The sequence below is a fragment of the Mobula birostris genome, chromosome 8 (genome assembly GCF_030028105.1).
Source record: "Mobula birostris isolate sMobBir1 chromosome 8, sMobBir1.hap1, whole genome shotgun sequence".
NCBI lineage: Eukaryota > Metazoa > Chordata > Chondrichthyes > Myliobatiformes > Myliobatidae > Mobula > Mobula birostris.
In genome coordinates, this window is record NC_092377.1 from 41424397 (window position 1) to 41441230 (window position 16834).

Consider the following 16834-nt stretch of genomic DNA (forward strand, 5'->3'; position numbering starts at 1 on the left):
CGATGCAAATGTTTACCTGATTACATGGATCAAATTCCTAGATAAAGCATTTAAAACTGTCAGCTGACTGATTCCATTGAGAGATAGTAAAACATTTGATTACGAAATTAAAGCAGGAAAATACAGGAATTGTGATCAAGCAAACTGCAACTGTGGAGTGCTTTCCAGTTGATTATCTTTCTGATAATTCATCTGAAATTCTAATCACTAATTCCTTAATATCTTAGTAATCTGGTGTAAATATGAACATCCAATTTACAATTTTGATTACCTTCTCATTCAATCATTTTTATGCCTACAATCTATTGATTGTTTTCTTCGGATGTGGGTTAATTTTGTTGTCCCAAAATATCAACTTACTTTAACTTTGCAAACACGAGGAAATCTGCAGATGCTGGAAATCCAAGCAACACACACAAAATGCTGGTTGAACGCAGCAGACCAGGTAGCATCTATAGGAAGAAGTACAGTGGACGTTTCGGGCCAAGACCCTTCATCAGGACTAACTGAAAGAAGAAATAGTAAGAGATTTGAAAGTGGGAGGGGGAGCAGGAGATCCAAAATGATAGAAGACAGGAGAGGGAGGGATGGAGCTAAGAGCTGGACAGGTGATTGGCAAAAGGGATACAAGGCTGGAGAAGGGAGAGGACCTTTAACTTTGTTTTGCTTTTGTCCCTGAAAGTGAGATGTGTGGCATGTTGGAAGAATGACATAAACATAAAATAGAGTCAATGATGCTGTGGATTTAAGTTAATACAGATTGAGTACCCCTTATCTGAAATTCCAAAATCTGAATTGTTTTTGAGTGCTAACATGATTTCACAAATGGAAAATTCCACAAGGTGCTGGAAAGGTTTCCAAGTGATGCGCAGGTCTGCACACCACAGTTAGTACTGAGAAGTGACTTCACATATGTAATGAACAGAAGTTAATAGAACAATACTGCATAAAGCAAAATATGAAGATCTTGACTGAGTGAATATATGCCACTTAACGGTATGCTGATCATGAAACAAGCAAAGATCTATGATGACAAACTAAAAATTAAAGGTAATTATGAATCTTCAGCATGCTGATTGCAGAAAGTGAAGAAAAGGCACGTGTTAAGTTTTTAAAACGTCACTGATGAAAATCTAACACCAGAACAAGTCAATGATGCTGATTGTTTTTATGTAAAACCCCCAAAAAAGTAAAATATAAATACAGTGTACTGTAATCTTTTAATCAAAACATGGGATCGTGGTTGGAGACTGAAAGCTTGCCATTGTTTGCTGCTGTTCAGCAGCTGATTCCGGTATCCTCACAATGCTGCTTTTGTTACCCTACTCACATTATATTTTCATTATATTAATGGTGTATGATGATTTTTACTGTTAAGCACATGTGTGATGAACAAGTGTAAAACAAAGACTGCTTACCAGTAGCATATAAATTCAGAGTCATTAAAAATGACAATCTCAAGCTATCTCATCAGCCTAACTGTAGGGCTTTGGAATGCAGCCATGAATGGAGTTATGAGTTAAACCAATTCTTCAATAGGTTTGACAATTGCTAGTCACACCCCCCTCGCCCAATGCTCCCTCAGTACCAACGTCTCTCTACCTCCCTCCTCCCCCCTCCAATTCAACATGTGGATGAGCAACATAGGCTACCACTGTCTTCATCCCCTCCTTGCCCTGCACCTACCATCCACACCTCCACATACCAGCTGCTGTCATCCTGATCTTCTCCTCCTGCCCCCACCTTCCAGCAACTCCCCAATCATCATGGACTCACCTTCACTACTAAGCAGGTGAGAAAGGCTGTGGCCAGCAAAGCATTGGGACTGGATGGTGTGAACCCAAAGGTCCTGAAGGAGTGTGCTGAGCAGCTGTGTGGAGTTCTCCAGTGCATTTTCAATCTGAGTCTCAGCCTGAAGAGGGTTCCAACTGTGTGGAAAATATCATGGGCTGTCCCAGTACCCAAGAAAGGCCAACAGAAAGTCTTGGATGACTACTGTCCAGTGGCCCTGACCTCACATCTCATGAAGACGCTAGAGAGGCTGGTTCTGGCTCACCTCCAACCCTGGTCAGATCAGTCCTTGATCTCCTGCAGTTTGCCTACCAGGAGGATATTGAAGTTGATAATGCTGTCATCTGCCTGCTGAACAGAGCCTTTCCCATTTGGATAAGCAAGGCAGCCCCGTGAGGATCATGTTTTTCGATTTCTCAAGTGCCTTCAATACCACCCAGCCCTCATTGCTGGGGGAAAGCTCCATTCACTGGATTGTATCCTGGATAATGGACTATATGACTGGCAGACCACAGTTTGTGCGGCTTCAGAGCTGTGTGTCAGACATAGCTATAAGCAGCACGGGACCGTATTGGCTCCCTTCCTGTTTACCCTATGTACCTCGGACTTTAAATAAAACACTGAGTCATGTCATCTGCAGAAATTCGCTGATGACTCAACAATAGTTGGATGTATAAAGAGAGGACAAGAGGATGAATATAGGCCTGATGGAGGACTTTGTCAAATAGTGCAAGCTGAATCATTTGCAGCTCAACATCAGTAAGACAAAGGAGATGGTAATGGATTTCAGGAAAACTAAGCCTGTAGTGCGCCTTGTTACTGTTGATGGTGAGGACCTACAAGTATCTGGGGGTGTTCCTGGATGGCAGACTTGAATGGAGCACTAACACTGGCTGTATACGAGGGCCAGAGTCACCTCTACTTACAGAGGAGACTGAGGTCCTTTGGAGTATGCAGGCCTCTCCTTCACATGTTCTACTAGTCTGTTGTTGCCATTACAGTCTTCTATGTGGTGGTGTGCTGGGGCAATGGCATCGACACGGATGATGCCAACAGGCTCAATAAACTGATTAGAAAGGCTGGTTCTGTTATAGAAGTCAGACTGGACACACTGGAGGCTGTGGTAGAGCAAAGGACCCCACAGAAAATCCTGGCACTTCTGGACAATGTTTCTCACCCTCTGCATGCCACTTTGGCTGAACAGAGGAACACGTTTAGTAATAGACTAAGACAACTGCGCTGTTCCAAAGAGTACTAAATGAGGTCATTCTTACCCTCGGCTATTTGGCTTTAGCCAGGGAAGTGATGACCCCCCCCCCCCTCCCCCCCCGTTAGACAGTTTGAGGTTACTTATTATTTTGCTACTTTTCTAATATTTTTATATTTCTGCACTTGTAATGCAACTGTGACACTGTAATTTCTTTGGGATCTATAAAGTATCAATCCATTTATCTGGAAATTCCAAAATCTGAAAATTTCTAAAACACTTGCAGCCCCAAGCATTTCGGAAAGGGGGAACTCAATCTGTGTAAAGAATGTGACCTGAGCCTTTGTTGGATCAAGCGGTAAGCATCTGTAAAAGCATTTCACACAGAAAATGGAGGCTGTTAAAATACAGATGAAACAGCTGTAAATGTCTGTGATGAAACATCTTTGGTGGAAGAAATAAACGGGCAGACTATTATTTAGACAGGGAGCAAATTCAAAATGCAGAAATGCAAAGGGCCTTGGGAGTCCTTATGCAGGATACCCTTAAAGGTTAACCTCCAGGTTGAGTCGGTGGTGAAGAAGGCAAATGCAATGCTGGCATTCATTTCTAGAAGTATAGAACATAAGAGCAAGGACGTGATTTTGAGGCTCTATAAGACACTCGTGAGACCACACTTGGAGTATTGTGTGCAGTTTTGGGCTCCTTACTTTAGAAAGGATATACTGACATTGGAGAGGGTTCAGAAAAGATTCACGAGAATGATTCCAGGAATGAATGGGTTACCGTATGAGGAATGTCTGGCAGCTCTTGGGCTGTAATCCCTGGAATTCAGGAGAATGAGGGGGGATCTCATAGAAACATTCCAAATGTTAAAAGGCCTGAACAGATTAGATATGGCAAAGTTATTTCTCATGGTAGGGGATTCTAGGACAAGAGGGCACGACTTCAGGATTGAAGGACGTCCATTTAGAACAGAGATGCGGAGAAATTACTTTAGTCAGAGGGTGGTAAATCTGTGGAATTTGTTGCCATGAGGGGCTGTGGAGGCCAAGTCATTTGGTGTTTTTAAGGCAGAGATAGATAGGTTCTTGATTAGCCAGGGCATCAGAGAGTATTGGGGAGAAGTCAGGGGAGTGGGGATGACTGGAAGAATTGGATCAGCCCATGATTGAATGGCAGAGCAGACTCGATGAGCCAAATGGTCTACCTCTGCTCCTATACCTTATGGTCTTAAATTATTGTTTGTAAGTGTGGCTCACTCAGGAATATGTTTTTCCCTCATCCTTATTTAATCCTTTCATGGATTAAACCCAGACCTAATAATTTACATCAATTGCCTTCAAACTTGCGCTTCAGACAGAAATTTTCTGCTGATTTTTTTTGTTAAATAAAGATTTTGATCACTTCAATATTTCAAATTTAAGATACAAATCAGTCTCTCTGTTGCAGTTAAGTCAGTAGTTCTTTTCCCATTCCCTTTTAGGCTAACATTGCTAAGACTGGTAGGCAACCTGCTGTCAAGGTTTTGCTTAAGCCACTGTGTAGCTGGCCATTAGGAGGTATGAAACCATCTTCAGATAACATGGCAATCAGCTTTTTGTCCTTCCTGCTTTCCTGAAAGGGAAGTTTGACTCTATCTGATTGTCAGCCACAAACAGAAACTGTCTGTATGAGAAACAAATTAGCATTCATATATTACCTGGCACAGCGTATTGGTGCAGCAGGAAAAAAGCTCATTTGTAAATCCTCAGTGGTGAAGTAGAAGATCTTTGCATTACCCAGACTATGAGGTCCCAGTTTTAACTCCTAGCTTTATTTGAGTTAGCTGACCAATAGCGGAAAGAAGAGTCCTAATTCAACTTGAGCAACTTTACCTGATAGACCTTTATAATTTGAATACCCAAGTCTCCAGTCTTTTGAAACATAACTGACACGGATAAGAAAATCAACACTCATGCATCATGCGTTCATTTTTTTGCTGGTGTAATGGTGTGGACCAGGTTCCAGTTATTTTAGCTTGGGGACCCTACCGGCCTAAGTTTTACTTAAGTCTGACTTAAGTATCTTAGAGAAACTCAGTCCTCTAGGATTTCTGCAGTAAATCATCTTTTTGAGGTTCTAAAAAATTAAATGCACTTGTTTTTAACTTGAGGTCTAAACAAAGGAGAACAAAGGAAATATCTCTGCTTTGAGGGAGTGTGATAATTTAAGAACAACAACTGTAAATACGAAATTGAAAAAGAATTGTTTAGTTTAAAGATTAGTAGATAAGTATAACATTTTAGTAGTGTGGGTAGTTTAACAAGGAGTCACTTTTTCCCTTCCCGTTTAGAACTTCTCTGAATGATGCAAGCATGGTCAAAATGTGAATGCAATGTGATTTTCAATCTTGCTTGTTTTAGAGCAGCAGTTTGTATTTACTCAGATAACAAACATGCTTTACTAACCTAATTTCTACTGGATTTTTGCTACTTAAAGGACCAATGCTCAAACTGGCCTTTGATTTCACTAAGATCTGTGTCTTTTTGCAGGCTTCATTACTGACTCGCACGTATAATTGACAACTTTGCCCGTGGAGATCATGATTGCTCTCAGGTTCCTGATCTCAGAATCACTTTAGTTTGCTTATTTCTGATGTATCCCACTGCTGATTCCTATTCCTCCATTGGGGAGGTCACCTAAATTCCACACTCATCAGAGACTTGATCTACTTTCTCATCAGTGCACTGGAACAGTCAGAGTACACACGGGTGTTCGAGTGCAGGCACTATGTAGTATTGTACTTAGTGGTTACCATCAAAATTCTACACCACGTAACTTCCAGCACCCACCAGAACTCTGATTATAATGTCATTTCTCCCACTTATTTTCAGCAGTGTATTCCACTCCACTCATTGTCTGTTTGTCGATGGTTGTGATACTTAAAATAGAAACCCTATTTCTTCTCTACAAACTGCAGTGCAGTAGCTTACCAAAGTGACTTAATAATAAATGTAGAGTTTGATTTCATGGAATGCATAAGATATTACTTTGCTAGTGTTTTTCCCAGTGTATTGAGGAACAAAAGGACAGGTTATTTTGTCCTAGCAATCAATCTCATTATGATCTTTCATCTTGTTGTCTCCCTGCTCTGGCATTTTCTCTGTAGCTGTTGCACTTTATTCTGCAGTGTGTTATTGTTTCACATACAGTAGTACTACCTTAATTACAGTGTGTAATGATTTGATCTGTATGAACAGTATGCAAGACAAGCCTTTCACTGCGTCTCAGTACGTGTGACAATGATATTCCAATTCCAATACATTTCTTATTGTTTGTGCATTGTGCAGTGAGAAGGTTCAAGTGTGAGTTAAAGGCTCTAAAATTTCGGATTTAAATCTCAACTAAATTATACAAAGGGATGAATTATGGTACAATGAGATACTTCATTAAAAGACTCTAAGTGCGTTTATTTTCAACGAATGTTTAAATTATGCATCCTTGAGATTTGTTTGCTGAGCAGGCAATCGCAAAGCAAGGAACCCAAAAGAACCAATTAAAAAACTAAGACCAACCTGCCCCCCCCCCGTGCCCACAGCGAAAGAGTTCGCTTTGCCCTCAGTCGCCTCCTCATTGTTTATGGTGATAGTTTATCACAATTTATTTCAAAAAAAAGTATTATTAATAATGTTAATCAAATTCCTTTGCTTTCGAACCAAAGTAAGCTGTTGTACGTCTTCGATAGTGCCATCTTAAACAGGAAGGGAAGATGGTTAATGACTAACATTTAATGTTTATACAGTCCACAGCAAAACACATATCACTTTTAAAGCACAAAAGTCCAACAGGAAAAGTGGCCTACTAAGACTAACAAGTGAAGTTAAAGATAGTACAAGATCAAAGGAATAAATATTTAACATTATCATAAGCATGACGATTAGTAGAATTTGAGGTGTTAAGAAAATGGGGTTGAAGAAATGGAGGAGGAAAGGGAAATTAGAATACCTGGATGATCTAGCAAGAAGCCTCAATACAAATGGATAATGAAAAAGCAATACCTTGTTAAAATCTTATGTGGGTCCCATACAAACTGGGGCAGGAAAAATAATATCGCAGGGTGAAGGAATTATGATATTAAAACAAATATTTTGCTTTTCACACAATGTAGAAAACCTGCTGGAAATAGTAGAGAACCAAGTGAATGGAGAACTGAAAGAAGTTATGATTAGCAGAGGGAATATTTGAGAAATTAATGGGACTGAAGGCTGACAAAATGTCCAGCACCTAATGATTTGCATTCCAAGTTTCTGGAAAAGGTATTTATGGAGATACTGGATGTGCAAGTTGTCCCTTTCCAGAAATTTATTGAATGTAGCATTGTTGCATATGTTGGAAATTTGCTCCTTATTTAAGAAAAGAGGGATATTGCCTTATGAGTGGAAATTAAGTTGATAGGGCCTGAACTGTCATGAATTTAGCAAAATGAGAGCTGATTTCATTCTTCTGGGGATTGATGGGTTAGGCGCACAGAACTAAACAACTACTGCCACTGACACCATCATCATGAAGTGATTTGAACAGCTGATAATGGCACGTCAAAAACACCATTCCTGCCCCATTGGACACTCATCAATACGCTTGCTGGCAGAACTCCTGCATGGCAAATGCCATAGCATCTGGATTCAGTACTATTATCCCACAGATCTTGGTGAACAAACTCCTCCTCCTGGGTCGATGCATCACTATGTGTTAGGTATTTATACATCACTATGTGTTAGACTTCCTATTGAACAGATCTTAGATAGTCAGGATGCACAGCTGCACCTCCCTCCTGATCATTCTCAAGACAAGTACCCCAGGGCTGTGTGCTCAGCCTGTTGGTGTGCACTCTGCTCACAGGTGATTGCACAATCAAGCACTGACAATGTGGGGCTCACCACCAACAACAATGAGATGACCTACAGAGAGGAGGTAGAGGAGCTCAAAGCCTGGTGCCAGGAAAATAACATCTTCCTTAATATTATCAAGACAATGAAGATGGTTCTCAAATTCAGGAGAACTCACACCACTCAACCCCCTTTACATCAGTAACTCAGCAGTGGAAGCTGAAAGTAGTATTCAGATTCCTAGAAGTGCATATCTTGCATGACCTCTCACTGTCCCAAAACACATCCTACACGGTCAAGAAATTTCATCAACACCTCTACTTTCTGAGGAGGTTGAAGAGAACTGGACTTTGCACATTCACACTCAAGTCATTCTACAGATGTGCAGAAGAGAGCATTTTGACAAGCTATATCACTTCTTGGTATGGAAACTGCATGGCAGTGGACAGAAATGTTTACAGTGGGAAGTCAAAACAGCCCAACACATCACCGGCGCTAACCTACCCACCATGAAGAACATACATACAGAAAGGTGTCAGTACATACATACAGAAGAGGAGCAGTAAGATCATGAAAGATCCCACCACTCTGGTCATGGGTTGTCTGTCTACAACTCCCATCAGGGAGGAGGCTATGTAGCATCCACACCAGGAACATTAGACTCAAAGCAGTTACATTCCCCAAGCAGTAAGGCTGATCAACACCTCCACTCAATAACTCCACCACTATATTATGTCAGTCATCTTATGTGCAACCTAATGTGACTTTGTGGACGTAGAATCAATCTATTTTTATAAGCTATCTTATGTATTTATATGGGTTTTTATAATTATTGTGTTCTTTATGAATTTTTTTGTGCTGCTTCGAATTCGGAATAAAAATTACTTTGTTCTTCTTTACACTTGTATACAGGAAATGACACTAATCAATCTAGAATCATTGAAAATTGAACGTTGAAATCTACAGCATATTACAGGCCCTTCAGCCCCCAATGTTGTGCCGACCATGAAACTGGCTATAATTTCCCTACTGCATAGCCCTCTATTTTTCAGAGCTCCGTGTATCTAAGAATCTCTTAGAAGACCCTACCATGGCCTTTTCCATGGTCTCTGGCAGTGCATTACAAGCACCCACCACTGTCAGTGTGAAAAACTTACCTCTGACATCCCCCTTGTACCTACTTCCCAGCACCTTAAAACTATGCCCCCTTGTGTTAGCCGTTTCAGCCCTGGGGAAAAAGCCTTTGGCTATCCACACGATCAATGGCCTCTCATCATCTTATACACCTCTATCAGGTCACCTCTCATGCTCTGTCGCTCCAGGGAGAAAAGTCCAGTTTCACTCAACCTGATCATGTTTTTTCTGACTTGAGTATCTAAAACCTGGTGGTCACTGTCTTACCTGAAGGATGGGCCATTCAGGACAAAGATGATGAGCCTAGTGAATCTTTGGAAGTTTCTCCCCAAGGGATGTGTGGAGGCTAAGTTAAATTTATTCAAGACAGAGATTGATAGATTTTTGAATGTTGTAGAAATCAAAGGATATTGAAGGACTGCTGAAAGTGATGCTGAAGTGGTATCTTGGCAGATATCTGTAGCTGATTTTGTGTGAACCTATATGCAGCAAGCCGAACAACTTACTTGATTTAAATCAGTAATTGGAGTTTGCAGTGAAAGTTAGAGAAAGTAGTAACAACAATTATTGCATGCTTTTATCAAAATAAATTATGTTGGTTTATCATGCAACTACATTTTAAAAAATAGCTGCATAGCTTGATGATTTGGAGAACAAATATAGATTCCAGAATATAAGATGATTTTCCTACTCTACTCTTCAAGTAGTGCAAATTTCAACTTTTGTTTCAGAGTACTTATTTATTGAGATGCAGTATGGAGTAGTCCCTTCTGGTCCTTCAAGCCATGCCACCCAGCAATCCCCCAACTTAATGCTAGCCTAATCATGGGATATTTTACAATGATCAATATACCTACCAGCTGGTACACCTTTGGATTGTGGGAGGAAACCTGAGCACCCGGAGGAAACCCACGTGGAGACTGCACAAACTCCTTCCAGGCAGGAATTGAAACCTGGTGGATTTTACTGTAAAGTGTTGTGCTAAACCACTACGCTACCATGCCACCTTAAGTGCAATGTGGACTTGTAACTTGTTCCTTAAATAATAAAGAATTTTATTTTAATGTCTAATTTCTGTTCTCAATAAATATTTGATGGCTTATTATAATGCAGCTCCTATAACTTTGTCACCTTACTACAGATAAAGACAAAGACAGTGGCACAGTGTGTGGAATACTACTACACTTGGAAAAAGCTCTTGCGATTAGGTCGAAAACACCGAACACGCCTTGCAGAAATGGAAGCTGAGGGAATGGTAAGTCATTAACATGGTGTGAAGAAGATAATGGTGGATCATCTTACATGGCTTTAAAACTAATTGAAAAACAGCACATTTTCAAACTGGACATTTCATAATTAGCTGCTGAACACGAAGCAACAGTTGAAATGTGGTTGATGTATAGCCAGAGTACTGAATATGTACGAAAATCATAAATTCCTAATGGTGGAAATCTAATACGTCAATAGACAATGCTGGGAAAGAGAGCAGCAGGCTTGGCAGCATCAGGCCACAGAGCAGTTTCTGTTTATCTGAATGAAAATGTCTAGTCTGTTGGTCTTCTGAGCATTGACAGTCCTTCAGATATTAATGCTGTTTCAAAGAGCAATCTGATCCTGTTGGTTTGTGAATTGGTATATGAGGGAGTGGCACTTCTAATTCACGTTAATATTTTAATGATAAGAATTGGTTAATAGGCATTCTTGTTCATTTGATCTTTTCAGCGAGGAAATTCAATAACTCTTAACTAGTTACTAAAATCAGCTGAACTTTCTATTCATCTAAAATTCCCAGCACAACAGCTAAGAAATTTAAATTCAGTCAATGAATTAATCTGACATCAATGAGAGAAAATCTAATACCATAAAACTACTGGCTTGCCATGAATCAAACTGATGGAAATAACAACTGTGGAGGGAGAAAGGAGTTGACGTTTCAAGTCACTAAATTTCTATCAGAACTGGAGATACTAAAGATAAACAAGTTTTAAGAAATAGTAAAGGGAGCTGGTGGTAGAGAAGGTCTAGACAGAATGGAGGATGTTCAATAGGGTGATAAAAAAAGATTAAATGACTGAAGGAGAAAAAAGTGGCAAATCACAAGTGTTTGGGAGATGTAACTGTGGAATAATTATAAAGTTGAATAATCACCATGTGGAAACAGAAACTAGTGAAGTCAATAAGATAAGAATTACAAACAAATCATAAGGAGGGAAGACCAATACAATGTTTTGGTGAGGATTCCCGGAAGGAATCTGGCAGTGCAACTGGGCAAATGTCAAATTCCATTTAGGAGTCAACCACAGAACATAACTCCAGCTTGGAGCTAGCAGTGAATGTAGGGAGGGGAGTCCAGGAGCCAGGAAAGCATACTTGTTCAGAAGTCAGACAAGAGGGAGTCTGATCTGGGAGCTGTTGGGTTTGTGGAAAATCCATGACAACGTAATGAGAAATACTCATTCACAAAATCCGTAACCTTCATCCATTTCAGGAAATGGCTGTTTCTGCTCTAAATTGACTCGGTATATGTGCTGTTGATTTTTTTTTGTTACTCTAAGCAATGACCTAAATTTAGTTTAAATTTAAATAGCAATTTGGAACAGCTTTGAAGCCAACTAATGTTCATGTTTCTGAGCAGCATACAGCTGTAGAGGAACAGGAAATACAATGTCTGGATTTGTCATTGTGGTTTTTAGTTGTTCCACTGTATAGCCTGATTGATGAAGTGGCACATCACACTCTGACAACTGCACAGACCAGCAACATGAAAGGCTGCTGTGCAAGTAGGGAATTCCACCCCCCTCAATCCCTCCATACAGTAATCTGCCTCGATTAAGATCTGTGCCACAGGTGGACTCAGATCACAGTGAGGTTCCAGATTTCCAGTGATGCAGAGCCAGCAGAAAGTATCTATGATGTGTATTATTCTAAAAGGGCCCTAGTTAGTGCTGGTCCATTTGTGCACATTTGGATATCCTGAGTAATGAAAACTGGCAACACACACAAAATGCTGGAGGAACTCAGCAGGCCGGGCAGCATCTATGGAAAAAAGTACAGTTGACATTTCAGGCCGAGACCCTTCGGCAGAACTGGAGAAAAAAAAGATGAGGAGTAGATTTAAAGGGTGGGGGAGGGGAGAGAGAAACACAAGGTGACAGGTGAAACTGGGAGGGGGAGGGATGAAGTAAAGAGCTGCATACTCATTTGGTGAAAGAGATACAGGGCTGGAGAAGGGGGTATTCAATAGGAGGGAACAGAAGGCCATGGAAGAAGGAAAAGGGGAGGAGCAACAGGGAGGTGAGAGAGGGAAAAGGGGACGTGGTGAAGTGGAGGAACGTTACCGGAAGTTCGAGAAATCTATGTTCATGCCGTCAGATCCCACTTCTCTTCCAGTTCATGCATATCTGCTCTTATCCCAACCTCCCACCGCCCTACCAGGAATAGGGTTCCTCTTGACTTCACCTACCACCCCACCAGCCTCTGCATCCAGCACATAATTCTCCGGAACTTCCACCATCTCCAACGGGATCCCACCACCAAGCACATCTTTCCCTCCCTCCCCACTTACTGCTTTCCGCAGGGATCGCTCCCTACATGTCTCCCTTGTCCATTTGTCTCTCCCCACTGATCTTTCTCCTGGCACTTACCCTTGCAAGTGGAACAAGTGCTACACCTGCCACTACACCACCTCCCTCACTACCATCCAGGGCCCCAAACAGTCCTTCCAGGTGAGATAGCGCTTCATCTGTGAGTCTGTTGGGGTCATATACTGTGTCCAGTACTCTCATTGTGGCCTTCTTTATATTGGTGAGACCCAACGTAGATTGGGAGAGCATTTCACCAAACACCTATGCTCCGTCTGCCAGAAAAAGCAGGATCTCCCAATGGCCACCCATTTTAATTCCACTTTCCATTCCCATTCTGATATGTCAATGCATGGCCTCCTCTACTGTCGTGATGAGGCCACACTCAGGTTGGAGGAACAACACCTTATATTTCGTCTGGGTAGCCTCCAACCTGATGGCATGAACATCAATTTCTCAAACTTCCGGTCATACCCTCCCCTTCCCCACCCCTCTTTTTCACCATTCCCCATCCCCTTTTGCCTCTCTCACCCTATCTCCTAGCCTGCCCATTGCCTTCCTCTGGTGTTCCTCCTCCTTCCCCCCCCCCCCCCACCCTTTTCTGTCTTCCATGGCCTTCTGTTTCCTTCTATCGGACTTTCCCTTTTCCAGCCCTGTATCACTTTCACCAATCAACTTCCCAGCTCTTTACTTCATCATTCTCCCTCCCAGTTTCACCTATCACCTTGTGTTTCTCTCCCTTTCCCCCTCCTTTTAAATCTACTCATCTTTTTTTCTCCAGTCCTGCCGAAGGGTCTCGGCCCAAAACGTTGACTGTACTTTTTTCCATAGACGCTGTCTGGCCTGCAGAGTTCCTCCAGCATTTTGTGTGTGTGGCTGGGATTGCAGACTTTCTCTTGTTTGTAATGAAAACTGGGGCTGGCTGATACTGGTTTTTGAATGGCGGGAGGGCTTTTAACTCGTATCTAATTAATTATCTTAGACAATTAGTTTCTAGTATTTCTGTGAAAATCCAACAAAGATTGCAGGTTGTACCCAAAAGATCAATTGTGTGTGGTAAAGGAGGAAGCTGCAGTGTTTCACTAGTGACACTGTAAGATGTATAACAGCTGCTGATTTGATTTAAAAAGTCAGGTGGCTAAGATGAATTATGTACAGAAGTACCTATGTTAATTTCCTGTTGAGCATCATGTCAACTGGAAATGATGGATTAAATTATTTTACTCATGATTGTACATGTAAGTTGTGAACAAATGGATTCAAGGCAAGGAATTTGTTTCAAGGTGACTGATCTTCACACTGTTCACTTTTAATTAATTATATGCCAGTTGAGAATATTGATAATCTTTCATGTTATTTCTAGAACAACAATAGGCCAAGTGAAAGAGAGAATACTATCTAAATAGGCAAATTTCTATGAATTACAATGATGTTCATGCAAATATGTATTTCCATTCATTGAGTTATACTTTATTCCCACAGAAATACATTACTTTTTCCCTCCATTAGTTGGAAACATTCTCTCCAAACCGTTCTAGCTGATTTAAGATTTTCTGCAGAAATAATTTCAATAAATAGTCAACATGAGTCATGTTTCTGTACAATCACATTCCCAGAACCTCTTCCTGTTTTTAAGAAGGGAACATTTTGAAGTGAACTTTTATTTAAATTTCATGATCTTTGTGAAATTTCTTCTGTATTAGTTATGTTTTTCTCATTTAATGTTTTTTCATGTAATGTTTTGTACATTTAATGTGAGAAAGAGATAAATGTTGGAAAATTCAAATTTTGAATGCCAGTTTTACACAAGAACACGAGGAGGAGGAGGAGCAGCATTTGAGCCTGCTGTACCATTCAATAAGATCATGGCTGATCTGGCCATGGACTCAGGTCCACTTACCTGCCTTTTCCCCATTACCATTAATTCCCCTGATACACAAAAGTCTTAAGGGTAAAGTGATGGCAAGCAATAAGTTAAATGTTAAATATCTATCTTAACTGTATCTTAAACTCAAGACGTTCTGCAGATGCTGAAAATCCAGAGCAGCCTACAGAATTCTGGGGAACTCAGCAGATTAGTCAGCATCTATGAGGAGGAATAAACAGTTGACGTCTCAGGCTGAGATTCTTCATCAGAACTGCAAAGAGGAAGAAATAAAAAGAGAAGGTGGGGAGATGGGGAGGCATACAACCTGGCTGATGTGATGGTTGAGACCAGATAAGAGGGAAGGTGGGTGAGTGTGCGAGAAGTTGGGAGGTGAAAGGTGGAAGAGTTAAAGGGCTGAAGAAGAAGGAACCTGATAGGAGAAGACAGTGGAATAAAGGGAAGGACATGGAGAACTGAAGAGTGATGATGGGCAATTCATAAGCGCAGGGAAGAAGAGGTGAAGGGCCACTAGAATAGGGGGAAAACAAAAAAAAGGGGGAAGGTGAAGGCAAGCAGAGAAGAGTTGTTACTAGAAATTGATGTTCATGCCATCAGGTTGGAGGCTACCTAAACAGAATATAGGTGTTGCTTCTCCAAACCTGCATTTGGCCTCATTGTGGCAGTCATGGATAGACATGTCAGAATGGGAACGGGAAATCGAAATGAGATGGGCAGCCACCGAGTGACCTGACCTTTTGCAGCAGACAAAGCAAAAGTGCTCAATGAAGCAGTACTCCATTGTAGAGGAGGCACACTGGGGCACTGGATACAGTAAGTGACCCCAACAAACTCATAGGTAAAGGACTGTTCAGAGCCTTGAATAGTGGTGAGGGAGAAGGTGTAGGGACAAGTGCAGCACTTGTCACGGTTGCAGGGAGATATGTGGGGATGGATGAGTTGATAAAGGAGTCAATAGAGAGTGAGCCTGTGGAATGACAGATAGTATAAATGTTATTGCACAAACAGAGAATTTATTTTATTATAAGGAGTTTACTGGAGACCATTGGGACTTAAAGATAGGGTTAAAATGAGTAAGTTATTTTTCAGTTTGCTCTCTTTTCAAATCTTTCATTTTACTTTTAATGCATTTGCCCTGAAAAGCATAGAAAGGTTGCTTTGAAATGGATCACACTGCCCCACTATCTGAAAATTATTATAATTTGTAGTCATCACTTTAAATAACTCAACAGATTTCATGTAATTTTGCAAAAGCTGCTTCATAAGTCATAGAGATGCCCTTTTAAAGAAAATTGGAATTGGAATTGGTAGCAAACGTAAGTCATTGCAAATCTGGCCACCTACCTGCACGAGGAAATCAATAACGAGAATCAGAATCAGATTTACTATCACTAGTGTATGTCATGAAATTTTATGTTTTGTGGAAGCAGTAAATTGCCAATATACAACAAAAAAGACTTTAAATTAAAGGAATATATATAAATTAAATATGTAGTGCTAAAAGAGCAGAAAAGAAAAAGAATAGTAAGGTAGTGTACTTGGTTTTATTGTCCATTGGGAAGTCTGATGGTGGAGGGGAAGAAGCTGTTCCTGAACCATTGAGTGTGTGTCTTCAGACTTCTGTACCTCCTCCTCAATGGTAGCAATCAGAAGAGATAGAATTTATTTAAAACTTGTATCCATCCCACGATGTGAGGGACTAAAAATCTTTGCGTTATGACTCTGTTGCAGTGTGAATTTAAAAGTCTAATGGCTTGTAGAAAGAAGCTGTTCTGTAGCCTGTTGGTCCTGACTTTAATGCTGTGGTACCATTTGCCAGATGGAAGCAGCTGAAGCAGTTAATTGTTGGGGTGGCTGGTGTCCCTGATGATCTTCCAGGCCTTCTTTCTGCACCTGCTGCTGTAAATGTCCACAATGGAGGGAAGTTCACATCCACTGATGTGCTGGGCTGTCTGTACCACTCTTTGTTGTGCCTAGCAATCAAGTGGTGCAGTTCCCATACCAGGTGGTGATACTGCCGGTCAGTATGCTCTCAATGGTGCCTCTGTAGAAGGTCTTGAGTATTTGGGGAACCATGCTGAACAACATCAGCCACCTGAGGTGGAAGAGATGCTGTTGTGCTTTTTTTTTTAAACCACAAAGCCGGTGTGAACAGTCCAGTGAGATCATTAGTGATGTGTATACCGAGGAAATTGGCAGTACAGTCATGGGTGTAAAGGGTGTAGAGAAGGGGACTCAGACTACAACCCTGGGGGGCACCTGTGTTGAGTATCAGAGGGGCAGAGGTGAGGGAGCCCATCTTTACCACCTGTTGGCAATCCGATAGGAAGTCTAGGATCCAGCTGCACTTGGTGGGGTGCAGGCCGAG

The 16834-nt window shown here is 41.1% G+C and overlaps 1 protein-coding gene across 5 annotated transcripts in view; it reads left to right on the forward strand.

Annotated features, from left to right (window-relative positions):
- The window catches only part of LOC140201255 (transcriptional-regulating factor 1-like), a 241606-nt gene that overhangs the window by 209225 nt on the left and 15547 nt on the right, over positions 1-16834 (forward strand). For all 5 annotated transcript variants that reach the window (XM_072265045.1, XM_072265044.1, XM_072265048.1 and 2 more), the window contains one exon: positions 10142-10255. In XM_072265045.1, the coding sequence (XP_072121146.1) occupies positions 10142-10255 (114 nt within the window). The remainder of the gene's footprint in view (positions 1-10141; positions 10256-16834) is intronic.